Source organism: Saimiri boliviensis, chromosome 13 (genome assembly GCF_048565385.1).
Source record: "Saimiri boliviensis isolate mSaiBol1 chromosome 13, mSaiBol1.pri, whole genome shotgun sequence".
Classification (NCBI taxonomy): Eukaryota; Metazoa; Chordata; class Mammalia; order Primates; family Cebidae; genus Saimiri; species Saimiri boliviensis.
This window is the reverse complement of record NC_133461.1, coordinates 97907812-97935505: the sequence shown is the minus strand read 5'-3', so window position 1 is coordinate 97935505 and position 27694 is coordinate 97907812. Positions and strand designations below refer to the sequence as shown.

Here is a 27694-nt window from a genome sequence, read left to right as displayed (position 1 = left end):
GGGCTGCAAGTGAGCTGAGCCCACCAATTTGGCCCGATCACGTTCAGTTCTTCAGCCTCAGCCTGGTGCCCTAATGAAGCCCCTGATAGCCCAGGCCCAGGTTCTGGGAATGCTCACTCTTCACCAATGAGAGGTTGGCATTGTGAAAGACCCGGGGGCCAGCCCTAGACCTCCGTGTGGGAAAGGCTAGGAGAGAACAGGACATAACAACCCCAGAGATGAGGGTCATCAGTGATAAGTACCTGCTTACCAACTTCTGAGTAAAAAACTCCAAGAAAAAGTTGGGGGCTGATGGCAGAGCAGGTTCTGCAGCTGCTTTCCTCTGGTAAACAGCTTTTTCCCAGAAGTAGACCTCTGCCACCTGAACACTCCTTTAACTTCAGGCTCAGACTTCTGGGGAAGAATCAGTATTTACCAGGCTTGAAACCAGGAGCATCCATCCCTACCCAGAGCGCCTCCACTCTCAGCTTCTACTTAGAAACCCAATTTTCTCTTTTCTATTCCTTCCCTGCAGGGGCAGGATCAATCTGTATCATGCTGTCCCTTTAGTTATAAATAAGAAAGACACAGCTCCCGACCCTGCAGGCTGAGTTTTTCACAACAGTGGGAAGTGTTTATGGGTCCCCATGTTCAGCTCCCCGGGGATCAATGCCTCATGGCACAGGAGGCTCACGGAGAAACATAGGACAGCAGGGTGCCTGACTATGCCTCCTCAGCCCAGTGCCCCTCTAGCTGAGCGAATGAGCCACAGGTAAGGAGAGCAGGCAGGCACATTCCAGACAGACTCCTGCGAGGCCACCGTTCTTTTTAGTTACCTCAAAGATCCTGCTGGCTGCATTAAAGATCTGAGGCAACCTGTCAACAGCACAGCCCCAGAAAATTCTTATTTAGCTTTATCCCAAGATATCACCAGTTCCTCAGACCTGTCCACTTATCTGGGCTTGCCTCCCTGTTCACCTGCCTTTCCCATTCTCCTATTTCCCCAGGGCCTCCAGAGTCGACAAGACAGCTGACTTGGAACCTTGCAATGCTGGAGACTTTGGGGATGTTATCTATCCCCTCCATCTTATAGATTAGGAGACCAAGGCCACAAAGGGGATCTGAGGTCAGTTATGGTGTCAAAGATGGAACTGGAAATAGAGCCCCAGATTCCTTCAGACCTGCAATCCAGAACTCATCCATTCTAGTCTTGCAGGATGTGTCTGCTGCCCTCCAGCCATGAAACAGACTTCTCCTAGGATATGACAGTTACCTAGGCTAAAACATTTGGAAATATTTATCACTGTGGGGCAATAACGGAGGAAGGCAGAGTACGGGGAAGGGAGGAAGCAGGTGGGAGAACTATTCATAGGTACTAAATGCCAGAAGGCTCTTTGTTTTCAAAAGACAAAGAAAACCTCCTTCTCTTTTGGAAGGGGCCACAATAGCCCTTCAATCCATCACACTCTCTGCAAAGCAGCAAAATCTCTCTCTCCCTTCACATATACTCTCTGCCCAGGCTGCCCTTTGGTGAATTCTCCTCTTCCTCTTTACTCTTCAAGGCTGCTCTTGCGCTCATTTTGGCCTGTTTTCCAGGGAACAACGTTGTAGTAAAGCTGATCTGTGTGATGGCAACCCAACCTCCATTGGAGACGTCAACTGAGTCAAACTACGGACTCTCAAGAATGGAAACAGAACACACAAATGAGAGACTGCATCCTGTGGCCCACCCTCCTACCTCTCCTGCTAAAGCCCTCTACTCCACCCTAGGAGGTTAGAACAAATCATACACTACTTCTGCTCTAGGTCATTGGTTATATCTTTCACACTAGGTCATTGATTAGCAACTCCCTAAGCAGTCCCTGAAACATTCCCGGTCCATTTGAGGAAGGAGAATTCCCAGAGAGGTCACTGGGGGGCCAGCAGCACCTACGCGGGCCTTACTACCTGCTTGTCCCTCTTCTAAGGGAGGGAGGTACCTAGGGGTGAGGAAACCAAGTCAGCCCAGAACCCCATGCAACTTGTGAGCCACTAAGGCCTTGAATTCTGACTTTAGGAGACTGGAGGCAAGTCAGCTGCTTGCTTGTACCTGTCTGTGTCTTACCATGATAAGTTTCCTCCTCTTGGACCCTACTCACCCCTCATCTCAGATTCACCTGGCTAGCCCTGATTCTGCCTTCATGGCTTGGCTTACACAGGCTCCTCCTGGAAGCCTTCCCTAAAACCCCATGTGCTCCTTCAAGGTCTCCTTCCAGGCGGTCACTACATCTCATTCTATCCCATCATATAGCATCGTTGTAATTGCCTGCTTGTCTCTCCCTCCAGGAAAAGTAACTCTGGGAAGGAACAAGGGCAGAGTAGATACTTCTTTGGGATGGTTGTATCCTAAGATTGGCTCAGTACCTGACACTGTAGGAGTGCAACTAACATTAGTTAAATGAAGGAATAGAAAGAATGAGACAATTTACATCATTTGAGTCCTACAGAAGAGACCAAAGGGAAGGGCTGAAAGGCAGGCAGCAACCCATATTCTGCGTCTTCTTGCGTTGAGCAAATCTACAGAACATTCCAACCTGAAAAGCACCTATCTACTGATATTCAGAGCACTGTGCCATCTCGAAGGAGTGAAACGTCCCTTTGTTTGTAACAGGTAATGCATGTGTGGTGTGCAAACTGTAAAAGACAGGAAAGAGCATTCAGAGAATGTCAGTTTTCCACTCTCTTGGGCCCCAGGGGCTTCTTCTCCCATAGACAACTGCTGCCACTGTCTCTTGATTAAAAACCACTTTGATAGAGAGGACAGGCCAGCTAAGGACCCCACGTGGTAAGCAGAAGAGCTCTTTAGGAGTCAGTGTTGAAGGCAGAAAACGCCCCCAGAGGTCTCACTCTTCCTCTGCTGCAGCCTGAGTCTCTACGTGCTAGACCAGAGCCAGAGAGGGTCACCGGCAACGGAAACTCCGCAGCCAGCACGCGGCAGCGGAAGGGTTAACGCGCCGGGCTCCGCCCTCCCAACAGCCTCTTCCGGGCGGAGGGGCGGGATTACGTCACTTCCTGGAGACTGGCTGAATCCGGAAGTGATCCCAGAGGAACGAGTTGTGGCTGAGGACGCCGGCGGCTGGCCCACGTTCGGGACCATGAGCTGGTGAGTGAGGCCGGAGCGGCGGGAGCTGCTAGAGCCGCGGACTGGCAAGGTCCCTGGCCCTGCGTCAGTGCCGTGTCCCGGCGCCCGCCGGTCCCGCGCGACCCCTCTGCCCCAGAGCAAGGCCCGACAGCCCCTGTCCTAAGGTCGTTCCCTCGGTGCTTTCCCCAGTCGCCGTCTCTCAGCAGGAGTCCCAGGAAGACCGGCGGAGGGTCCTCTCAGCCTGGGACTCAGCGTCTGACTCCTGTTTTGCGAGACCTGTGTCCTCCTTGCTCCTTGAAGTGAGGGACTTCGTTGTTCCCTCCTTTTTAAAACTCCCATTGAGGTGCAGTGTCCTCTTTCTCTCTGTGGGCAACTCTGCCCCTCGCCAATCCCGCCAGAGCTGTGGCCTTCGCCGTGGCAGCCTGGACCCAGTTCACTGACCAAAACCCACTCGCTTTTGGGTAACTATCCTTCGCACGACTTAACAGCCTTCAAAACTCGGAGAAAACTCGGTTGTTTTTTGAAAGGGGCTAGAATTACACCCCGCACCCACCCTCCTACTGTGGGATTGGATTGGTTTTAATCATTCCAGGGTTAGTACCGCCTGCCTTCCCTCCAAGTAGGCGTATTAAACTTCTGGAAACTATCATGCCATGACAAAAGGAGCCAGGGAGTCTTCACGTAATCGAGTCACAACTCCAGTTGCTGCAGAACTACGTGATACTTGGCTCATAGTAGACGCTTGATAATGGTGTGTTTATTTTGTAATATTCCGTTGGCCCAAAAGGCAATCCCCATTTGTTGCTCTCGATTATTTATGTTCAAAGGAAAAAACTATGACTTGCGTGCCTTACTGGGGCTTTGTTAGAGAATGCCCATATGAAGGACCTTCCCTTACCATCAGGCCCAACGACCTGTATAGCCACAACCCTGGACCTCAGGGGATTCAACTATACTGTGTGAATAAATTGATGCCCCAGAGATGTACAAGATAAATCAGCCCACGGGCTTAGGAGACATATTTGCCGCTCTGTCCTCAGAGTCTAGTGTGTTTGTTTATGCAAAGTGCATGATAACTAGTTATAACAAACGAAGATAATAGAACATCTTTAGGAAGGCTTTTGCAGTCTAACTTTTGGCCATCAGTGGAGACTGCAAGCAGCTGATATCAGTCAGTGTGAGGCCTAGCTCTCAAGTAACATGTGAACCATCTGTCCCCTCCCCCACCTGTTTCTTAGACCAAGCTTGATGGACAAATGTCTGACAATCACTGCCAGCACGTGGAGGGAAGCCCGAAGCAATGTCGTAATAAGCCCCAGCAGGATCTGCTCCTTCTCCCTCCACCATTTGCTCCAGGAGGCCGATAGGGGGCTGGAGCCTTAAAAAGCTACCTTTCCTGTCTTGGTATAACCTAGTTACTGGTGGGCAAAGTGGCAGTGCTTCAGTTCCCTTTCCCAGAGGAATTATGTCCTCTCAGTGTCATTCTGGGTCCCCCAGTTTTGAGATATAGATGTCCTCTTAGCTGGTGCGTCTTGAATCTTGAGTATTCTTGCCTTATTTTTCAAAGTGAAAAGCAGACAGTACAGATGCTTTATATCGCTTAAATTGGCATTTACTGAATCAATCCTCACATGCTGGGAGAAGAGTAGAGCAGAAACTAATAAAGGTAAATTATTCTCTGGGTGATTTGAAGCAGATTGTTTCCACCTCTCTCACAGCTGCTCTTCCAGAAATCTAGTAGCCCTTTCTTTAAAGGTTAACCTGTTAGGTTGGAGAGAATTGAAATGGACAACTGTCTAACAAGAGCTGAGATTTTCATCTAGTAGCATTAATTGACCAGTACGTGCACCTCTTCGTACCTCCTTGGACTGAGAGTCAGCCAGAAGGGTGGCTTTGTCCTTAAAAGCTGAGATTCCTTTCTCTTCCTCCTTAAAGGGCTTCTACGTCATCTCTTGCGTGGACCCTGACCCTCTCTCTCAAAGAGGGGAACAGCACCGGCGCCTGGGCACACAATCACACTCAGTTCCTAGCTCAATGGCTGGCAAGGAGACTGGGGCTGGGTCCTTCTGATTCACTCCCTCAGTGGTTTTCCTGCCCCCAGAATGAATCCATCCATTCATGTGAAACTGGAATTCTCATTAGGGGAAGAGACCAGAGTGACGTAGAGCCATCATGGGAGGCTGATGCCCAAGGTCAGGTTCACCAAGTACATGGGCTGTGCCAAGCCATCATTAAATAAGGCCCAGGGGCACATGGCCCATGGTCTCCAGAGGGTAACCATTGTTCTGGGCTAGGCTGAGCTTTCAAAATGTCACAGTGAGAAATGTCCAACATTGATGCCCTTTGCACACTGTGGACTTTGCATGAAGAGTGAGAGGCCTTTGTTCTCTGCTTCCTCTGTGCAGGCAACCCGCCCACCCCCTGTTTGTTTAGTGAGTATCTGCTGCCTTCTTGCACTATCTACCCATCCACTCAGCCACTGCTCATACAGCCATCTGCCTTTCAGCAAGGTGACCCAGTGGTCTGTCCTACTAGGAAAAAGGCATTTAATATTGCCATCTCAGATCACAGATTCACTTCTCGGCCTCAAGCCAGAGGCTTCTCTCTATCCAGCTCTCTTGCTCGCGCTCTCTCTCTCTCTCTCTCTCTCTCTCTCTCTCTCTCTCCTGCCACCCCGCCAACACCTCTCCTTCGCATTTGTGCCCCCAACTTTCTCTCCTCCCATTCAGCCCCTCCCTCCCTCTTTGTCTCTCCCTTTCTCTCTTCCCCGTCTTCCAGTGTATACTCAGGTGGCTTTATTATGGTATGAAGAGAGAATGAAGTAGAATTAAGAACAGTGACCTTAATCTAGCTTAGCTGGCTCCAGGAATTGTAGCCTCCCATTTAACCATGCACCTTGATGATTTTAGGCTTAAACGATGAGAAAGAGAGTACTGAAAAAAAATCTCCCTATAACTAGGGGTCCAGTAGTTTGATGAGAAGGAAGGAAATTAGAGTCAGAGCAGACAAGTGTGAGTAGGAGTTAGGCTGCTGCGTTCAGGTTCTGGCTCAGTCACTCAGTGTGGCCTGGTCAAGCGTTGAACTGTTCTCTGTCTTGCTTTCTCCATCTATAGCATGGACTGGCCATTCCCACTGACACTTTTCCACCTGAAACTGCTGTGAAATGAGTGGAGAGAGATTTTTCTGACCCTTCCAGGGTCTTCTGTCTGCCCTTCACACTTTAGTATTCGTCATGTTTGATCCTTTTTGTTTCGTTTCTGTTCTCACCCTTTATACTCTTGCTGTCATCCTCAGGATAGAGGCCCAACTCTGGACCAGGGCTCCTGAGGCCTTCTGGGCCTGGCTGTCCCTCTTTACTCCGTGTATGCCATCCTCCAGGCTTCTGCTCTCTCATGTCCCTGTGCCTCTGGATAACTGTCCCTTCTGCCTGAAATGCTTCCCCTTCACTGTCACCCATTCCACCAGCCCAGCATCCACTCCTCCTTCAAGAGCCAAGCCACGCTTCACATCCTCTCAGGGTGTTCCCTGAATGGCCCCCCACACCCTGCCATGCTGCATTGGGTGCCCCTCCTCTGACCTTCTCTTCTGACCTTCTTCGGCATCTGCTCGGCTGGTCAGTTTACTTGTCTGTGAGTTCTTGAGTACGGGGACTGTCTTGTGGTCATCGCAATCCCTGGCACTGTTCCTGGCAGTCAGGAAATGTTTATTAAATATATGAAAGGGGCTTTTTTCCCCCATTTCCTAACTTGCCTGAGCTCAGGAAAAATTTTAAGATAAAAACGTGCAGAACTTACAAACCAGTTCCTAAAATGAAGAGCCTCTGAAAGTGCTATTGTTCAATTCACTGACACTAGTGGCTTCCAGGTCAGGCTGCCTCAGACTTCTCCTCCCCACTCCTCTCCTACCCACTTCACACTGCTTTGGTGGTTTCGTCTGTACTTCCATAGTGCTTCTCCTGTAGCACTTCTGCATGCTTCCAGGTATCACAGACATGTACCTCTCTCCCACGTCAACCCCATGAGGACAGGAGGTACATAACAGTTTCTTCATCTTTGTGTAAGCGTAGTGGGTATCTAACAGGTAATTGTTAAAGGAAATGAATGGGATGTAAAGAAAGAAGAAAAAAGGGTAAACTTCTGGGTCAAACAGCCATTACTCAGTTTTTTTCCTCGGTGAAGTCTTTCTCCCTGTGATTACCATTGCTCTCTCACATGTGTAGATTGCTTCTAACTTTGCAGAGGGCTTTCCCATCCTTTGTCTGACTTTGTGCTCGCGTCTGCGCAAGCAGTTCAGTTTCATTATCCCGCTTGGCAACTTTACTAGAATTCCCTTAGCCAGTACCTGACAGAACTGGAACTAAAACCTGTATCTCCTGAGTATTCTGTCCCCGTGATCAGGAATATTGGAAGAGTGGGAGGCCATTCCCAAGCTGATTGAATCGTGAAGGAGTTTCACTTTGCTAGGGTGTGTTGACACTAGCAGGTTGGTAGTGAATCACAGGGAGTTGTCAGTCTTCACACACAAGAGATAGAGGAAGTCCTTGTGCCCTGCAGACCTCTAGGTGTTCTGTAACAGGCTCAGCTGCTTCCACCTATGGGGCCCCTGCCTGGGACAGCCTCACCACTCATGTCCTCTGTGACTTTGGACACACCAAGCTTTTCCTCCTCACTGCAGAACATGGTAATGCCTTGAAGACAGGAGCCCCATAAAGAGGCTGTGAGATTCTGTGTGTGAGCTTGCTCCTACTTCAGGTATTTAATGAGGGGCGAAGGATGTCTTCCAGGTTTCAGAGCAGTCAGAGAGAGTCAAGTGTCTTGATTCCCACAGCTACTTAGTCAGAGGTGTTATACGTATTATACTCTTGAAGGAAATCTGTGCCGGTAATCTTTAGAGTTGGCTGTTAACCTGTTAGAGTTGTTTTCCCAAACCCATTATTTTGGTGGCTAACCCATCAACTAAGGCCCAGGATAGTGTGATGCACATACGTGGTGCTCAACAAATATTTGTTGATTTAATGCTTGTTAAACATTTATAACGTGCAAAGGTCTGTGCTAAATGTTGAGGGACATTTAAAAGACTTGCATGAGTCGGTCTCTGTCTTCAGCCAGTGTACAGAAAGTGCTAGGGATTCAAAAGGACAGCCGATCACTAAATGTCAGTTTGGCATCATCAAGAAAGACTTGAAGCAAGAGATGCAATTTTAACTGAACCTTGACTTAGCAAGTATGTGCTGTTTCAGTGGGAGTGCGAGAAGGATCCAGGTTAGAAGCATGGCATGAAAACGGTGTGTGGAGTTAGAATGCGTCAAGAGTGTTCGTGCGGACTGTCCTGAGGCCAGCTTGGAGGTGGTAAAAATAATGGTTTGGGTAGAGGCTACAATGGGGAGAATTGGCACTTCACCTTAGGGCCACGTTATATAGTGCTTTCAGTGCCATGCTGAGGACTTGAAATTGAGCCTAGGCTTTTGAAAATTGAAGGCTTTTGAGCAAGGAAGTGGCATGGCCAAACCAATGATTTAGTCAGATTGTTTTGGCAGTGGCCTGCAGGATAACTCAGAAAGAATGGAGCCAGGGACGCTAACTTCGACAGTCGTTTCTTTTCTTTTTTTTTTTTTTGGAGGCAGGGTCTCACTATTGCTCTGTTGCCTGGGCTGGAGTGCAGTGGTGCAATTACAGCTTACCACAGTCTCAAATTCCTGGGCCCAAACGATCCTCCTGCCTCAACCTCCTAGATGGCTGGGACAGTAGGTACTAGCCACCACACTCAGAGTAATTTCCAAAATTTTTTGACCACAACTCACAGTTAGAAATACCTTTGATAATACAACTCACACACACACACTTAACACTTGAAATAAGTTTCACACAGTATGTGCACAGTGCACTCTGATATTTTCTATTATGTTCTTATTTGTGGGTTTTTTGTTTGTTTGTTTGAGACAGGGTCTCCCCCTGTTGACCAGGCTGGAGTGCAGTCACACTATCTCAGCTCACTGGAACCTCCACTTCCTGGGTTGAAGGGATTCTTGTGCCTCAGCCTCCCACGTAGCTGGAATTAACAGGCATGCACCACCACTCCTGGCTGATTTTTGTGTGTTTCAGTAGAGACTGGTTTTCACTATGTTGGCCAGGCTGGTCTCAAACTTCTGGACTCAAGTGATCTGCCCGCCTCAACCTCCCAAAGTGCTGGGATTACAAGCATGAGCCACCACAGCCAGCCTTGTTTGTTTTTTCTTAAAGAATGACCCACCTCCATTGACTTTTTTTTTTTCTTTTTTCCTTCCCAAGGTGAGTGCATATAATTTTTTAATTTCATGAGTGATTTCGATTTGTGTGTGCAATGGGAGACTGTGTAGCAGGTTAAATGATCTTTGAGTGATAGGTGTTCTGCAAAGACCTCAGTTTGAAAACCACCTATTTAAGAATATCATTATGAATATCCAGACTATAAGCTCACACCTTTGACTCCAGCAACTGAAGACAGGGTTGCTTGTATATGTGGTTGTTTCACTGGGTTAATAAGAAATACAGAAGGGGCAGCGGTAAAGTACACTAAAAGCTCATTCCATAGATTTGAAAACTGTTGATCACTTTCTAGAAAAGAAAACCCAAGTGAACAAAAGCTCATACAGAGATGTTTGGTCTTATTAGTAATCAAAAAAAAAAAAAAAAAAAAAAAAACAGATTAAACCAAGAATGAGATGCCATTTCTCAGCCATCAGACCAGCAGAAATTTTGAAGCCTCACAATGCAAGTATCTGAGGGTGAAGAACAGTCAGAACTTACATACACTGCAGAAGGGGGTGTAAATTAGAGATTTTGCAGTTGAAACAGTAGCCGTCCCTGACCCCAGAGAAACTCCCGTACCTCCATACAACAGGGGACACATGTGGGAGTATGAGCTGCATCATCATGTGCAGATGCCCAGCCTCTGGAGAATGGGGAAATAAATTGTGATGTCTTTACATGATGAAATATGGGCCAGGCGCAGCGGCTCATGCCCTTTGGGAAGCCAAGGCAGGCAGATCACTTGAGGTCAGGAGTTCAAGACCAGCCTAACCAACATAGTGAAACCCCATCTCTACTAAACATTACAAAATGTAGCCAGGCGGTGGACACCTGTAATCCCAGCTACTCAGAACCTCAGGCAGGACAATCTTTGAACTTGGGAAGTGGAGGTTACGGTGAGCCAAGATTGCGCTACTGCACTCCATCCTGGGTGACAAAGTGAGACTTTGCCTCAAAAAGAAAAAATAAATAATATGTAGTAGTTAAAATGGGTAAAATAGAGCTGTGTGTACCGTTGTGGGCATATCTCAAGAATGTATTGCTGAATGTAAAAAGCTAGCTTCAGAATGATACATTCAAATAAATAAATAAGAATGATACATTCAACGTTGTAGACTGGGCGTGATGGCTCATGCCTATAATCCCAACACTTTGGGAGGCTGGGCAGGTGGATCACTTGAGGTCAGGAGTTCAAGACCAGCCTGGCCAGCATGGTGAAACCCCATCTCTGATAAAAATACAAAAATTAGTCAGGTACAGAGGTGCACACCTGTAATCCCAGCTACTAGGGAGGCTGAGGCAGAATCACTTGAGCCTGGGAGGTGGAGGTTGCAGTGAGCTGAGATTGCACCACTGCACTCCAGCCTGGGTAATAGAGTGAGACTCCGTCTCAAAAAGAAAAAAAAAAAAAAAAAAAAGATACATTCAACATTGTACTGTTTATGTAAGCATTAGACCTATAAGGCAATACTGTATTTTGCATATGGACTTAATATAGTACAAGTATGGGAATAATAAATACTAAAATCAGAATAGCGGTTACTCTAGGGTAACAAAGAGAAGGAAATGGAATTTCAGGGGCCAGGTGAGGTGGCTCACACCTATAATCCCAGCATCATGAGAGGCCAAGGCTGGAGGATCAGTTGAGTCCAGGAGTTAGAGACTAACCTGGACAGCATAGTGAGACCGTCGCGCCAAAAAAAAATTAAAAATTAGCCAGGGCTGGTGGTGCAAGCCTGTAATCTTAGGGTGTGATACTTAGGGCGCCTCAACAGTATCTGTACTATTGTGTTGTTTAAAGAATAATATCTAAATGAAGCATAGCTTCATTAGAATTTGACAAAGCCAGGTGGTGGATACATGAGTATTTATTATATATTCTCTGTATTCTTTGTGTATTTACAATATTTCATATTTTTTTAAATTTTTAAATCATTGCTGGGGCAGACCTCGCTTTCCATAGTAAGAGACTCTTTGCCTCTCCCCTCCCCCTACTGTGCAGGTTGGGATGATCTAGGGAGGGGGCCTACAAGTCATTTTCCATCCAGCCGTCTTCCTTCTACCTCTTGCTTTCTAGGGGCCAAACTTTTAGCAAAGAGGAAAAAGGTAGTGTGAGAGCTCTTTATAATTGCTAGTTGGTAAGAGACAGAACCAAAGTGAGATTAAAGATGGTACCTCAGAAACTAAACAGCCAGTCTGGTGCTCTCAGAGTCTAAGCCACCGCCAGCCCGTCGGAGTGGAGATGAGGCCAGTGGCAGTTCCTTCTGCTTGTAGCGTCTGCAGGACAAGCCTTTCACCTCCAAATGCAAACCATTTTCTACCCCTTCTTATCTCACAGATTAGAATGAGAATAAGTGATTACTTATCTGTTGGATATTAGGATCTTTTTAAGAGGCTGCAAAGAAAAAAAAATCCAAGCTGCCTCTTTGAGTTGCCTGTCTTCCTCTCTTAGGTGCTCCATCAGCCTCCACACTTTAGACAAAAATTCTTTTACTATATAGGGGTAAGTCGCCACCCAAAGTTAGGCAGACTTATCACTTGGACCTGGTGGTAGTGCATCACAGTATAGGACAGCTGCTTGCCCCCAAAACAAAAAGGTAATTTCAGGTTTCCTAACCATTCTTGGTTGGGGGTGAGGATACTTATCTCTGTAACTTCTTGCAAGTCGTCCCTTATGGACCTGGTTGGTTGTCATCATCAAAATACCACCGCCACCTTCTCAGCAAAAAGCAGACTGCTTACTGTATGTCAGCATCTGTTTTAAGCATTAAACTCGTGTAACCTTCACAGTGACCTTAGAAGATGAGTAGATTATTATCCTATTTTATAGACAAAGAGATGGAGGCACAGGGAGGTGAGGTCACTTGCCCAGACTCTCACAGCTGGTACCAGGCAGAGCCAGGGTTTGAACCCCAGCTGTCTGGCTCCAGGCCCCGATCTAGTGCACTGTCTGTCCTGTGAAGTGCATAAGTGGACACTTGAAATAAACTGATGTATCTGCAGCGCCTGTGCGGTCTGGCAATAGTAGATGCTTAATAAATGGTCGCTTTGATGAGATGATCTCCCAGCTCTTGGGTGACTTAACATTGTGTGCTTCATTCTGTCTTTACTTTTCAGAGATCAGCCTGGGGAGCGGTGGGAAAGGAGGGATCACAGCTGAGCTGGAGGATTGTTCTGGTCCAAGTCACAAATCCGCCAAGTCACAGTCATGCCTTTTATTTTTAAACACACGCATAACTCCTCGGACTGATGGCAGGTCGAGGTCAAGTTCTGTGTGTTCTGGTTGGATCAGGCTAACTTGGAGAAAGGACTGAGGCGGGGCTGGAGACAGTGGTCATAGGCACTGGAAAGGGCTGATTTCCACCTCAGTTCATGTCCCCCTCTGCTGGGGTCTCTCCCAGCCTTGCTTGGGCTGAACTTTCCTTGGCCTTTGGCACTGTAGCCAGCTGGCCCTTCAGACAGAGAGGGTGGCATCCAACCAGCAGCTGTTCTGCCGGACCTAGAGGGCTCTCGATAAGCCCTGTCCCGGCTCTGGCCCTCTGTTGTTTCTCTCCGACCATTAAGGTGGTGGTGGCCTTGTGGGGCCTCAGGCCAGACCAGGCAGCAACCCAAGGATAGAATAACAGAAGGCCGGGGGGAGGGGCTTGTCCTTCCAGTCTGCTGGAGCTGCTGCCTCTCGCCCACCTTCCTGCTCTTGCCGAGACAGTGACTCAGGCCTGGACCACTCCCCGGGGAGCCAGGATTTCAGCCACTATCAACCGCCACCGCCTACTCTGTGCTCAGCCCTCCCTCCATTCTCACCTCCCTTACCTCCCTTGCCCCCGGAACTGTGGGTCTCTCAATTTAGCTAGAGATAGCAGAAAGATACGGGGTGGGGCAGACTGAAACGTTTCAGGGTTCTTTCCACCCCCAAGCCAGGCCTAGGCTCATTCACGTTTAGTAGGATTCTGGAGGCCAAGGGAAGACCTAGGAAGCAGGTTTAGGGTTCAGCCTCTTTCCACTCTTTGTCGTCAAAGTAGGGCTCTCCAAAGAAGGCAGGGACGTGAACTCTGCTGGAGTGACCAGGGGATCCCCACCCAGCTGCCATCTGGGCCTGCCTTTTATCTCTGCCTCTGCAGAGGGGGTGAGGAAACAAAAGATGGAGAAACCTAGCAAATTGAAAATGCAAAAGAGCTGTTTTTGTAAATAGACATTACACAAGAGCAGGGGCTTTTTTGGAAAGGTTCTACTGAGACAGACAGAATTAGCCAACTGGCATCATGCTACTAATAGAGATATTTACTGTTTGAAAAAGTATATTTGTAGCTTTGGAGAACATCCTGTTGACTTTTTCTTTATTATGAAAGAAAATAGAATCTTTTCCCCTCTTTGCCCTTCGTACACACAGAACTTTTTTTTTTTTTTGAGGTGGGGCAGTTGGGGAGTGGAGAAGGGGAGGATTGAGAGAAATGTTTTCTCCATTTTGTTGCTGAGACTAAAATAACTCTTCTCCTGCCCTCTGGTGCTCATATTTGTGGAATGGGAAGCAGAACCATGCTAGGACTTCTACTCTGCAGGCAGAGAGCTCAGAACTCTCTTAATTTCTTCGAGAACTCAGAGATGCCCTGGGGAGCAGCCCTGTCTTCACTGTGGGCCTCTGCGCACGTTCCTAATTCCAAGGGGAGCAGTGAGGCAAGTGTGAGGAGGAGGGAGGAGAGTCCTGAAGCCTAGTGGGCCACCTGCCCTGGAGCACTGCCAACCTCGGGCTGGTGTGTCCTGGCAGTGCCAAGGCCACTGCTCTTAGCCTGTGATACTGTCACTCTTGCCCATGCCCTCCAAAGCAGCTGCTTCTCCTAAGGAAGTCCCCTATGCCTGCAGGGGAAGAGCCACAGGGATGAAATGGGGACTCAAGGGGAGAAGAGGCACAAGAGCCTGCTGAAGTGCAGCTGTGTTGCCCTTCCCACTCTCCCTTCCTTGCCACCTTTCACCACTTCCTGCAGGAATGCTCCGTTTCAGCGCAGGGAGAATCTGATCCATCAGGGCACCTGCCCAGTTTTCTGCCCATTTCTCTGGCAGAGTGGGCTGACATCTGCCATTTGGCAGCCTTGGTAGAAACCCAGGAGCCTCTTCTCCTCTCATATATCCTCTTAGGCTCTTTGTTTTCACTTGACCCATCGTACTCCAATAACTTGGTCAGGGTTTGCTTTCAAGGCCAAGGGCCCACTCCATTTTCTTGGTCTCCACTGAATGTACCTTTGCCGGACCCCAGCTCTAGATATTCTTTTTAGGCTTTTGTTTTGTTTTGTTTTGTTTTTTAGTTACCGAAGGATTGGGAGCCCAGAGACCATGATATTCCCTTTCTTTGTTCTTTGTATAGCATTATCTAAGAGTAGTTTTCTTCAGGAACCTTAAATCAGAGCATGGTATTTTACAGGGCCCTTGGGCAGTGCGCTTAAGTCATTCGTTTAATTAATCATCCAGTACTTACTATGTGCACAAAACTAGACTATAAGCTGCATGAGATCATAGAAGGAATCCGTCTCGTTCATCTTGATACCCCTAGAACCTAGCACAGTACTTGGAACAAAGGTGCCCCTTAATAAATATTTCCTCATTCAATGAAAAGTTGAAAATAGCATTGCGCCTAGTACAGTACTTACAAGGGTTGCCAAGAAGCATGACATTCAGTCATGGCCCTTGAGGTGTTACGTGTCATAATCAGAAAGCAAGACATTCACACATCAAAGTTAATTAGCCTGTACCCTTTACCAAGCAGAGTTTACTTAAGTAATGAAAGGATGGCTCAATATTAGCAAATATGTTTACACAGTTCAACTCAGTAATAGGTCATAGGAGAACAAACTGATCATCTAAATGCATGGTGAAAGGCATTGGTGGAATTCAAAAATCTAGTCTATGTAACTTTTACTAAACTAGGAACAGAAAGATGTTTTCTTACTATTAGGAACCTTCCTGGGTGAAATCAGGAATAGCTGCCTTCATATTTGATAGTGAGGGATCAGATGTAAAGCATTCTTACCAAAGTCGGAAACATTTTTTTGTAACTTCAAGCTAATGCAGTAACATAAGGCAAGAAATAGGTGTAAATATTGACAAAGAAAAGATAAATGTTACTGTATTTTCATACTCTGACAGTCTACCTGGAAAGCCTAATTAGTTATTTTTCTTCTTTTCAAATTGAATTTCTTGGGCTATAAATTAAGTATGTAGATATGGCAACTGGTTTCAGAGTAAATGTGCCAGGAAGATAATGTGAAAAAGAGAATCCCATTTACAACATAACCAAAAATAAAAAATTCCATGGAATGCACCTGAGACATGTATAGAGCTAAAACTTAACATGTAAGTGTTACTTTGGGATCTTAATATTTAACAAAATAAATAGAGACGATGGTTATGAAAAAAACTCAAGACTAATAAAAATAATCATAAGGCTAGAATGAATGAAGAAATATGGCTCTGAATAAGCAAACCAAAAATAGGATCTTGAAAAGTTAATCTATAAATATATTGCATTTCTGGTAATAATGTTATGAGGGGTTTTTAGGTATGGGTGGGGGTGACAGCATACAGCTGATGAAATTTATCTCAAATAATTAAAGCAGCCAAGAAATTACCTGAAAAAAATTTAATAAGGGATTTGCTTTGCCAAGTTGTAGGAACTTTTATACATCTTTATTTTACACAATAAAGCTGTGTTATTGTCAAAAGAGTAGATTACTCTGTTATGGAATAGTAGATGCATTTAATGCTTATAAAATAATTTTTCAAAGGTAGAATACTTTTAAAACTGTTAAAACATCTAAGGAGTCTACTCTCAAACTCTAAATGCAGCCATAATTTAAATAGTAAAAAAAAAAAAAAAAAAAAAAAAAAATCACTAAAAGTCATATGGAAAGGCTAGGGACACGGAACAGTCAAAACGATCTTGACAAAGAACAAAGCCTGAGAACTAATACTTCCCAGTCTTAATACTACAAAGCTACAATAATTAAGATCATGTGGTACTGTCATAAAGATAGACATGTAGATGAATGGAATAGAATTGAGAGTCCAGAAATAAACCCTTACATATTTGGACAGTTGATTTTTAACAAGGATGCCAGAACAGTTCAGTGGAAAAGAAATAATCTTTTCAACAGTGTTGGGACAAATGGATAGCCACATGTCAAAGAAAGAAGTTGGACCCCTACCTCACACCATATTTAAAAATTAACTCAAAATGGATCAGACCTAAATGTAAGAGCTAAACTATAAAACTTCTAGAAGAAAAGACAGGAATAAATCTTCGTGACCTTGGATATGTCAGAGGATTCTTAGGTATGACACCAAAAGCATGAACAACAAAAGAAAAAACAGATAAATTGGACTTCATCAAAATTTAAAATTTTTTCTTCAAAGGACACTATTAAGAAAGTGGAAACCCAGCTCATGATGAGAGAAAATATTTCTGATTATGGGGTAATACCCAGAATATACAAAGAACTCCTACAACTCAACAACAATAATAAAACAGTTTTAGAATGGGCAAGCAATTTGAATAGATGTTTCTCCAGAGATATACAAATGAACACATGAAAAGATGTTCAACATCAGTCATTAGAGAAATGCAAATCAGAAATATTACCTCATATCTACTAGGATGGCTAAAATGAAAAAGACATTAGTAAGTGTCAACAAGGATGTGGGGAAATTGGAACCCTCATATATACCGCTGATGGGAATGTAAAATGATACAGTTATCTTGAAAAACAGTCTGGCACATGCTCAAAGGTTAAACATAGAGTGACCATGTAACCCATCAGTTTTGCTCCTAGGTATATGCTGAAGAGAAATAAAAACATATCCACACAAAATCGTAAACATAATGTTTATTACAACATTCGTTAATACCCCAAAAGGGGAAACAGCCCAATTGTTTATGGATTTACATTTTGTTTATCCACTTATCATTTGATGATAAATCCATACACCAGACAAGTATCCAGTGATTAAAAAAAAATAAAAGAATGAAGTACTGATAGATGCTACGACATGCATGACCTTCAAAAACATTTTGCTAAGTGAAGGAGGCCACCACAAAAGGCCACATACAAATATGATTCTACTTCTGTGCAATGTCCAGAAAAGGCAAATCCGTGGAGACAAAGCAGAGTAATGGTTGCCAGGGCCTGGGGGAGGGGAGTTGTTTGCTAATAGGTGTGGGGTTTCTTTTTGGTATGATGAAAATGTTCCAAAATTAGATAGCAGTGATTTTTGCACACTTCTGGGAATATACTAAAAACCCCAAATTGTACACTTTAAAAGGGTGAATGTTATGGTATGTTATTTAAAAATAAACCAGATTCTGAGTAAAGATGACAGATTGAATACATACATCTAATTTATCTCCCTCACAAATCCTACAAAAAGCACAGTAAAGCAATTTTTTTAAGACATAAATCCATAGTTCAGGGAGACTAGACGAGACATCAACAACAAAATTTGGGAATTAGAATGCAGTTACATGAGGTAACTGACTTAGTTCCAAGGAAGTCAAATCCCAAACTGGCATTTGAGAAAACTGAGAGCCATCCCACCTTACGTCCTAGAATTCTCAAAGGTTTGGGAGTTGGTACTAAGTACCTCTAGAAGTTGGGTGAGGCCAAGGGCTAAGATAACAGGGTGATTGGTTGCAAACTCTATGAATGGCTTAGAGCCCTAACATCGCCTCCCTAACTCTGGGAGACTGTCCCCACCCCACCCTAGCAGAAGAATGAAGAGCCCTCCACCCCAACCCCCACCTCCAAAGAGTTTGTACCAGGGGACACAAAGTGTGAATTTAAGGTGTGAAACTTATAAAAGTCAAGCCTCAGGACCCCTGACTTAAATGGACCTTTCCAAGACCCTGAAAGGGACCCTAGGCATCCCTGTTTTGGTAAACTGACACATAAAGTATTTGTATTGCATTGAGTCAGGAAAACCTCTGTCTTCGTTCCTGCTTTTTGTTCTTTGTCCTACCACTCATGTCAGGCAGTCTTGGGGTAGCCGAGGCTTTTTGGGGGGATGGAACTCGGGGAGGGTGAATTAGGAGTATACTCTTTTAACTGTACTTTGTAAATACATCTTTGGAAAATGTTAATAAATCAAGAAGAAATTACAGACTCCTGAGTTGGAAGTCTGTGACGGTTACCTTTTTTGATCAATTTTAAATTTACTTAAAACCTAAGGAGAAAACTGGATTTAAAAATATTGAAACACAAAAATGGTAAGGTGAGTGCTTAAACCAATAGAAATCATTCTGAAATCAAGCAAAGCATAACAAAACATTTTCAAATTGTACCAAAAGTGAGTAATCCATTAAAAGAATGAGATCCATTTTAAATAGGGGTGATGATGGTTTGATAACTCAGTTAATGAAGAGGAGGAGGAAATCAGAGGAACACATTGATAAAACATTTAAATTTCTGATGGATTTAACATGAAAGACATAATGAAAACAAAACTCAAGATACACCCTCCTACAAAGACATTAGTGATGAACTGGTCACTGTCATTACTTCAAAGAACATGTAAGGTTAGTCACTGTACAAGAAATCTTGAAATGTGCCCTGACATCTTAGTTTATCTGCAGAGGAAACATGAGATTTTTCTAAGTTTTACAACAATCCTAAAATTTATATATTACCAGTAAGCTGAAAAAAGACTTTCTAAACCATCTAAAACAAATTTCTAGTAGAAAACAAATTTCAAACAACCATGCCAGAGGAAAGATGGAATTACCTTTTTTACTCTAAGAAAATGATGCTACCAACTCTTGTGTTACACAAAGAGGCAACCAAGCACTAAGCAGCCCAAAGTGTAGGGAGACAAGATAGAGGTGTGTTAGGCAGATGATGAACAAAAATACTCGATTATTTTCTGACGTTCGTGTCATTTGCTAGCTTTTAAAACTTGGCATTTGTTGTGCTCTTTTCTCTGCCTAATGTTCATTTTCATGCCTATTTGTGTATTTGTAATTTTATATTTTTTAAATAGGGCATACAAAATTGCAAAAACTTCAAACCCACCTCTGATAGGGCAGCAAGCACAGCTGAGGGTGGGACTGCCCTAGTGAAGTCAGGAGGATGAAGTGAATTCGCACGCTCAGGGTGCCACGGCACACCCCTTCCCCTCCCCACCACATAGGCACGCTTGTGCACACAAACATGCACATACAACCTCTTCCATTGCCAAGTTCCCACAATGGTAGGAGATCTTCTTTAAAGAATTTTACCCACCCAAGAGAAAAGACTAGAAAGATAGTGACATCAGGGAGTTCCCCACAAAACTGTTCAGCCAGATTGCAGATTGCCCTTCCTAGTAGATCAACATGGTTGGTGTGCTCAGAGCTTCTTGTCAGCTCTTTTTGTCTCCCAGTCATATATGAGAGTAGGCAACCAAGAATTACCACAAATCCAAGGAAAGCACTTAGTATGAAAAATAAAGACAAATGGGGGAAAAAAGCAACTTGGAGGAAAACTAAGACTATAAAGGGAAGAAGCAGCTTTTTAATTAAAGCTGTTAAGATGCTCAGAAAGATAAGGCATCCGTGAAGTAAAAACAGGATACCATTTTAAAAGGACATCCTGAAAATTTAAAGTGGCTCTTGGAAATTAAAAATCTGATAGCAAAAATGAAAAAGGGGGGAAAAAAAACTTGTTAGAAGCATTAGAAGATAAAATTTGAGACACGGAAATTAGAGAACCAGCCAAGGAGGGTCAACATTGAGATTGTAACGGTTTCAGAAGTAAGAAACAAAAAACAGAACAAATCAATGAAATTGTTTAATCCCAGAACTGAAGATTATAAATTGGCAAATTGAAGCAGTCCTATGAGTACCCAGCACAGTGGATGAAAATAGACCTTCATTGTTGTGAAATTATGCAACACTGGGACAAACATATATTCCTATAAGGTTGTATAAAAAATAAAAAACAGGTCATATATAAAGAATAAGAACCAGAGTGTCAGACTTCCCACAGCAGCGGTATTGGGAAGTTAGAAGACAGTGAAGCAACGCCTTTGAAATTCTGGCAGAAATTGTGTCCAGCCTTTAATTCTATACCCAGTCAAACTAGGCTGCAGGTAGAAGAAAAAGTTTTTAGGATATGCAAAGTCTCAAAAATGATCTCCCACATGCTTTGTTTCCACCCAAAATAAGGGGTAAACCAAGAAAGAGTAGGACCGGGGAAAAATCATGAGAGGTAAGTCAAAGGAATCCCAGAAAAGTTGGTGAAGGGAAAGCTGGGGCTGAGAGCCGCACAGCCAGGGAGCAGGCAGCCAGTCCAGGTTGGAGCAAGGCAGCAGCTACAGAGCAGACTGTTCCAGAAGATGCAAGGGAGAGAACACCCAATACAATGAATGTATCAAAATTAGAGTTAGACCACAGATTGAATTGGGGATAAATATGTAGACAATTAAGTAAATGAAAGAAAAGTGACAGTTATCGATTTTAGGGAAAGTGAAAAAGCATACATGTTATTAATTATGTTTTACTGCTGCATGACACGTTCTCCCACAACTTAGTGGCTGAAAACAACAATAAATAGTTTCTGTTGGTCAGGAATTTGGGAGTGGCATAGCTGGGGCTTTGACTTGGAAACTTTCATGAGTTTGTGACTCAGTACATGGGCTGGAACTGCAGTCTTCTAAAGCTTTGACTGAGGTGGAACAATCTGCCAGTTATCAAGGACAGTGGGGAAGAAAAATCATAATATCCTCCTAATAGTTGACTAAATAGTGAGCCAGCCAAGTTATAATGTAACTGTATTGAGAAGAGCTGCAGGTGTGGCTTCGTGAGGTGAGAGATGGAGATGGACACCCAGCAATATTTTGTTTAATTAAAGCCTCATCTTCCAGAGTAAAAATTCAATAGCTAACATAGCTGTTTAGTGCCTAAAAACCAAACAGTCTACAGCTAGCAATATAAGCATTTATCCTTAGACATGGAAAGGTAAATACCAGAAATTCAGTTGAGTTGAAAGTGGTCGATTCTGGCAAATGAGATTAGGGAGTCCCGGGAACGGGAACGTTTTACGTAAGAAATCTTGTTGCCTTATTAGACAATGCACACTATAATTTTGATACTAATAGAGTTTAGTTTAACAAAAGGAAGCCATGAAAGTAATAAAGTAAATATAGGTGAATAGTTGCAAGTTGATGGAAGCAGGTCATCCTTTTGATACCAAAAGAAAAAAATCACAAAAGAAAAGACAGATTTAGTAGATTTGATTGTGTACTAATCAAAAGCTTCTGTACATGAAACACAAACATGTACAAAAGTGAAAGGCAGACACTAATCCAGGAAAAAAACCCTGATACACAAACCAAAGGGTGGTTAGTGAAATGTAAACTGTTTCAATGTTTTCAAAAATATTAACTGTTTAAATCTGTCTGGAGGGCAGTTTGGCAAAATGTATCAAAGCCTTGAACACTATGCAGAATTGATCGCGTATGACTAATCCTTGGTGTGCACCAGGATTTAGCTATTAGAGCTTTTGTTCATAATAGAAAAATTTTGAAACAGTTGAAATGACCAGCAGTTAAGTGATGAAGTTGTAGAAATAAAACAAGTGGTACATTTTCATTATATACCTGAACCACTCATTTTACTTCTGTAGCTCTTAAAAATCAGGAGAGTGAAAATGACACATTCTCATATAAAACCATCCGTGATACATGTTTCATTTACTTTTTTAATTTAAAAGTTACACAAATATTTACACATACACATGCACACACGTGTACACACTGAATCGGTATTACTGTCAGTTTTTTCCTTGGGGGTGTATGTGTTGTCCTTTGTGTTTTTCTATGTCTTCCAAGTTTTTAACACTGATGAGGTGCTATTTTTGTAGTCAAGAAAAAAACAAGGTTTTTTTTTTGTTTGTTTTTTGTGTGTTTTTTTTTGTATTTGAAAAAAAAATACGGAAAGTACAAAGAAGAAAACAGTAATCATATTCTCACCACCCAAAATTAGCCACTACCAACATTTGGCATATTTGCTTCAGTTTTTCTTTCTGTCAATTTAAAAAATACAAATAACAACACTAAAACATGAACCTTGGCCATCTTTTAGATATGAAATTATGGCTGGGTTTTTTTTCCCCCTCATCTTTTCCTCCCTCATCCCCCCAAGTCACTCAGTCCCCTTTTATTTCTCAAGTTTTCTGCAGTGAGCATGTTTTTCTTTAATAATTGTTTTAAAGTTACTGTTTCTCATGAGAATACTTTTTTCTTTTCTTTTTTTGCCCACCTCCAACTGTCTTGATTGAGTTATAATACTTTTTAAAGGAATAAACTGTAATTAACTGTAAAGGGTAGAATTTTTAAAATGCTAAGTAAGTCATAGACATTTAAAAGACGGTGAGTTTTCCTGAGAGCAGAGAGAGCGTTCCTTGTGGGGCGGTAGCCATTTGTTCCAGTTGCCTTGGGCAGTCCAAATTGTCCTGATGACATGTGCTCCAAAATGTCCCAGTTTGGGACAGGAAGCCATAAAGAGTCTAGATTTAGGGGATTAGTGAACAGCCACTTGGCTTAATCATGGCAGTTGTACTGAGTGAATAGGAAGGGAGTTAAAGGTAAGGTTGAGACCATATTACAGAGATAAATTGAATACTTATGTAAGTTCTTCCACTGATTCGACGACTGGAACAGGAAATACATAAGATGCACTTGGTACATGTTGTAGTGCCAGAAAGTAAGGAAATAACATGCACACATACATACACACATACATACATACATACATACATACGTATGTTGATGTGGATATGTCAAAGGGACACAGGGGCCAACTGAAAAAGCTGCCAGTGGCCAAAGCTGGAACAGTTTGAGCATCAAAATAATGTATTAGGTTATAACCCAAAATATAAGATAAATATGAGTCCATACTGATACTGAATGGTTGAATAAATAAGATTTGGGGCTCTGTGTGATGGCTTCCTCCCAAGGAGTACAATAGGGAAAGGGGGAAGGGAGAGTAACTTTACAGTAGGAAGCTGGTGATCAAGGGTCTCATATCATCAGGGTAAGGCATGTTGACATCGTGGACCCTGGGTATGACTTAGGGAGAATGGCTCTTCTGCTCTGTGATCTTCTATCCCAAAAGCCGTAACTCCAGTCAGGAGAAGAACATCAGACAGATCCAAGTTGGCATTCTATAGCATGCCTGACCAGCACTTCTTAAAACTGGGATGAGGCTGGGCGCGGTGGCTCAAGCCTGTAATCCCAGCACTTTGAGAGGCCAAGGCGGGTGGATCACGAGGTCAAGAGATCGAGACCATCCTGGTCAACATGGTGAAACCCCGTCTCTACTAAAAATACAAAAAACTAGCTGGGCATGGTGGCGCGTGCCTGTAATCCCAGCTACTCAGGAGGCTGAGGCAGGAGAATTACCTGAACCCAGAAGGCGGAGGTTGCGGTGAGCCGAGATCGCGCCATTGCACTCCAGCCTGGGTAACAAGAGCGAAACTCCGTCTCAAAAAGAAAAAAAACAAAACTGGGATGGTCCTCAAAAGCAGGGAGAGATTGAGACACTCTCACAGCCAAGCAGAGCCTCAGGCACATAGCGACTGAAGGTGATGTAGTGACCTGGGTGGGAAGCTGGAACTGAGAAAGGGCATGGGGAAAACCGAGGAGCTCTGAAGAAAGGATAATCTTGACTCTATCACTGTTGGTTCATTGATTGTGATCAGCGAACCACACTAATGTCAGGTGTTAATAAAAGGGGAAACTGAGGGTGGGCCACATAGGAACTACACACTTTCTTCACAATTTTTCTTTAAAACTTTTTAGATGAAGGGTTTTTTTTAAAGTGTTCTAATAGGGCTTTTGAGCAGGTGAGTTGAAAAATAATCAGAACAGTATGATAATTCTCTGTGATTGTATCTGTGGTGAAAATACAAGGAGACACCTGTTCTATCTGCGCGGTGTACATAAACTCTCATTGTGCCAGAGCCCCCAGTTCAGCCCCTTTGAATTCCATAGGACTTCAAGACTAGGTATTTTGATCACATACTTTATAACATATTCATGTGGAAAGAGTATTGAGCAGTGGGTAGCAGAGAGAAAACTGGACTGGACACCAGGGGCCCTGGTTGCTTCTTCTGGTTCTCTGGTGACCCAGCAGAGTGACCCTGGGCTTGTCACTGAACCTCTCCGGATCTGCTTCCTCATCTACAAAAGGAGAGGGTTGAACTGGGGAAAAAATTTCTATGGTAACTTACAGTTCTAAAAATACTGTGCTACTAAATTAAGGTTTAGAGGGAGGCTGTAGCACCACAAATAATGGAATCTATGTTTCTGATTTCTTAGTCCCTTGTCTGCAGTACTAAACTCCAAGAATCATTTTGAAGACCACTCTGAGACTTCTTTAGAATTGTCATCCTACTCCCCATATTCTTGGAGTGGAGATGCAGTTTAGAATTCCAGTTTTAGATGAGCTGAAGGGATTCCAACTCCTTTGTTTCATAGTTTAAGAAACTGGGCTACAGAGAGATTGCGATTTGTTAAAATCACAAAATGAGTCGGAGGCAGAGGCCAGGTTTTCTGATATCTGGTCTAGAGCACTTTCCACTGCAGTGTCCTTCCCACAGAATACAGGCTGTCTTTTGCACTGCCACCGGGACCTCATTTGCTCTGTTTCCAGAATGGTCCTTGAGGGCAATTGCTCACTCTCCAAAAACTATCATGTCCATCAGCTCTAATCAGTAAGAATGGGAAAAGTAACCAGGGTGTGGGGACAGAACACATCTCCCCATGAACTTTTCTTCTTTAGGTCTGAGAAAGGAAAACAACAATTTCATTTTTTCTTTTCCTTTTCAGTCCCAGACCTTACCTTTCCTCCCTGGTTATTATGTAGCCAGAAATTATTTATTTACAGAAGCCATGCGAATCAGCCAGCCCTCAAAGGGTTAACACTCACAAATTATGGGGCTGGGTTAACAATAAACAGGATGTCCTCCAGAAATTAAATTTAAACCACTGTGACTCAGGCTGGCCCACCCCCTTTACTGGATTGCTGTCTGGGGTCATTATCGGTGGTTAATTATACCGTTGGGTTTAGCAACAGTGTGTTGGTCAGTTTGGGCCAAAGGAAAGCAGGCTCAGGGAGAAGGGGGTGTGGAGGGAAGGGTGGGGCCTGGACCTGGTGGAGCGGGTCTAGTGTGTTCTGGAAACGGGAGGTTTGAATGGAAGAGCCAAAAGGAGAGTGATGAGCATGGCTAGCTGAGAGCCCTCTGCCAGAGCTGATCCCAAGGATTCTCAACTCAATTCCTACCTGGGATCAAGAGCCTACCCTTTCCATAGCCCTTGGGATGCACTTTCTAGCCTGGCTGCTTTTATTCCTGGAGTCAGAATTGTAGAATGCTCAGTGCCTCAAGGAAGCTTCTAAATGACCTAGTTAATCCACTCATTTTATGGAGTAGGAAATAAGTCCCAGTGCAGTGGTTACCTGCCAAAGGGCAGCCTCCCCTCCCCTCCCCTCCCCTCCCCTCCCCTCCCCTCCCCTCCCCTCTCCTTTCCTCTCCTTCCCTTCCCTTCCCTTCCTTCCCTTCCCTTCCCCTCCCCGCCCCACCCCGCCCCTAGGTTTTTTTATTGTTTGTTGGTTGGTTGATTTTTGTTTTGTTTTTTGAGACAGAGTCTCGCTCTGTCAGCAGGGCTCTGTCAGCAGGCTCTGAATACCGTGGCTCAATTTTGGCTCACTGCAACCCCCACCTCCCAGGTTCAAGTGATTTTCCTGCTCCTGCATCAGCCTCCTGAACCCAGCTAATTTTGTATTTTTAGTAGAGACGGGGTTTCACCTTGTAGGCCAGGATGGTCTTGATGTCTTGACCTTGTGATCTTCCCGTCTCGACCTCCCAAAGTGCCCGGATTACAGGCACAAGCCACTGCACCCATTGATTGGTTTTTGAGATAGGGTCTTGCTGTATCACTTAGGCTAGAGTACAGTGGTGCAATTATAGCCCACTGTGGCCTCAAATTCCTTGCCCTCACCTTTTCATTGTCTTTAAATGACAGACTATCAGTAGGAAAGATGTTCTGAGGCAGAACAACCTGCATCTGACACTGTAGATGTTTGGACCTCTCTTTCTCAGAACCAAGCTCAGATGCTGACGGTTGCACGCCCACCAGGGCACATGGTCCAAGTACCAAGTAGCAGGCCATGGCCATGCTTCCTCACCCTCCTGGGGGAGGGTGGCCTGAACTGTACCGATACTTTCAGCTGCATCCTTCCCCACTTCTCACAATATCCCTCTTTATCTCTTTCTCTTGTAGGATTCCTTTTAAGATTGGGCAGCCCAAGAAACAGATTGTGCCCAAAACAGTGAGTAACCTGATTGTTTTGCTGTGAGATTCTGTTCTGTATCACATGGCCTTAGCATAGAACCAAAGCTTTGAATCAACACATCTTGGGGCTGGGAAGACAGCAACCTGGGCCTCTTTCCACTTACGCGGATCCACAACCTCGCATAGACTGGGGCTTAGAGGAGCCTTCTGTCCCGGGACATTTCCCACAGTAAGGTTAGCCTGGGCTCTTCACCGCCCTTGGGCAGGTGGAAGAGGTGGATTACCAAAAAGTAGAGAAAGATACTGCTTCAGAACAGTCCCCCTCTAGGGACTGGCTTGCGGTCTACATTTTTCCTAAGAGCGTTCCTGAAACAGAGCTCCCCCCACCAAAGATACTGCCCAGGCAGTTACCTCAGTTGCAGAAAAGACCAAGAAGCTTTTCCCAGTGCCCTCAGCCTGTTTCTCCCAACTTCCAAATGCATTCTTGGCCATGAGTCACTCAGCAGGAGGGGAAGATTGAATCCCCCCACCCTTTAACACCCCCCTCCCCTCCCTCCAATTTTTCATCCCTATTTTATCTCCAGAATGGGAAAGGAAAAGAATCATAGATTCTCAGGAAGTTAGAGCTGGAAGCTCATAGAGATCAACTAGTCCAACCTCCTGATTTTTCCTGATGAGGAAAACGAGGCCCATGGAAGGTTGCAGTGACTTTCTTAAGTTAAAAAAACCCCACACTGGCAAAGCTGGAGTTAGATCTCAGGTTTGAGCCTCTGGCCAATACTCTTTCCGTTGCCTTATGCTTCCCCGGGCTGTGTAGCCCTCCCAGTGTTTTGGAATCCCAGTGCAGAATAGCCTTTTCAACCCCCTGACCCACAAATCTGAATGGGTCTCTTGGTTTTAACATGGGAGACCACAACTGTAGTGCCTCTGTGACGTGACAGCTACAGAAAGTCCAGCGCTGTGCTGGCAGCAGAGGTCCTTGTCTGTCATCCCAGCC

General features: G+C 44.3%; 1 protein-coding gene across 3 annotated transcripts in view; it reads left to right on the top strand.

Annotated features, from left to right (window-relative positions):
* The first annotated feature begins 3032 nt into the window (after positions 1-3032).
* Positions 3033-27694, top strand: part of BIN3 (bridging integrator 3) — a 54964-nt gene continuing 30302 nt past the window's right edge. For 2 of the 3 annotated variants that reach the window (XM_010347723.3, XM_003937165.4), the window contains exons 1-2: positions 3033-3121; positions 26686-26734. In XM_010347723.3, the coding sequence (XP_010346025.1) occupies positions 3114-3121; positions 26686-26734 (57 nt within the window). In that variant the 5' untranslated portion in view covers positions 3033-3113. The remainder of the gene's footprint in view (positions 3122-26685; positions 26735-27694) is intronic. The other variant, XM_074384053.1, reaches the window with a different exon arrangement.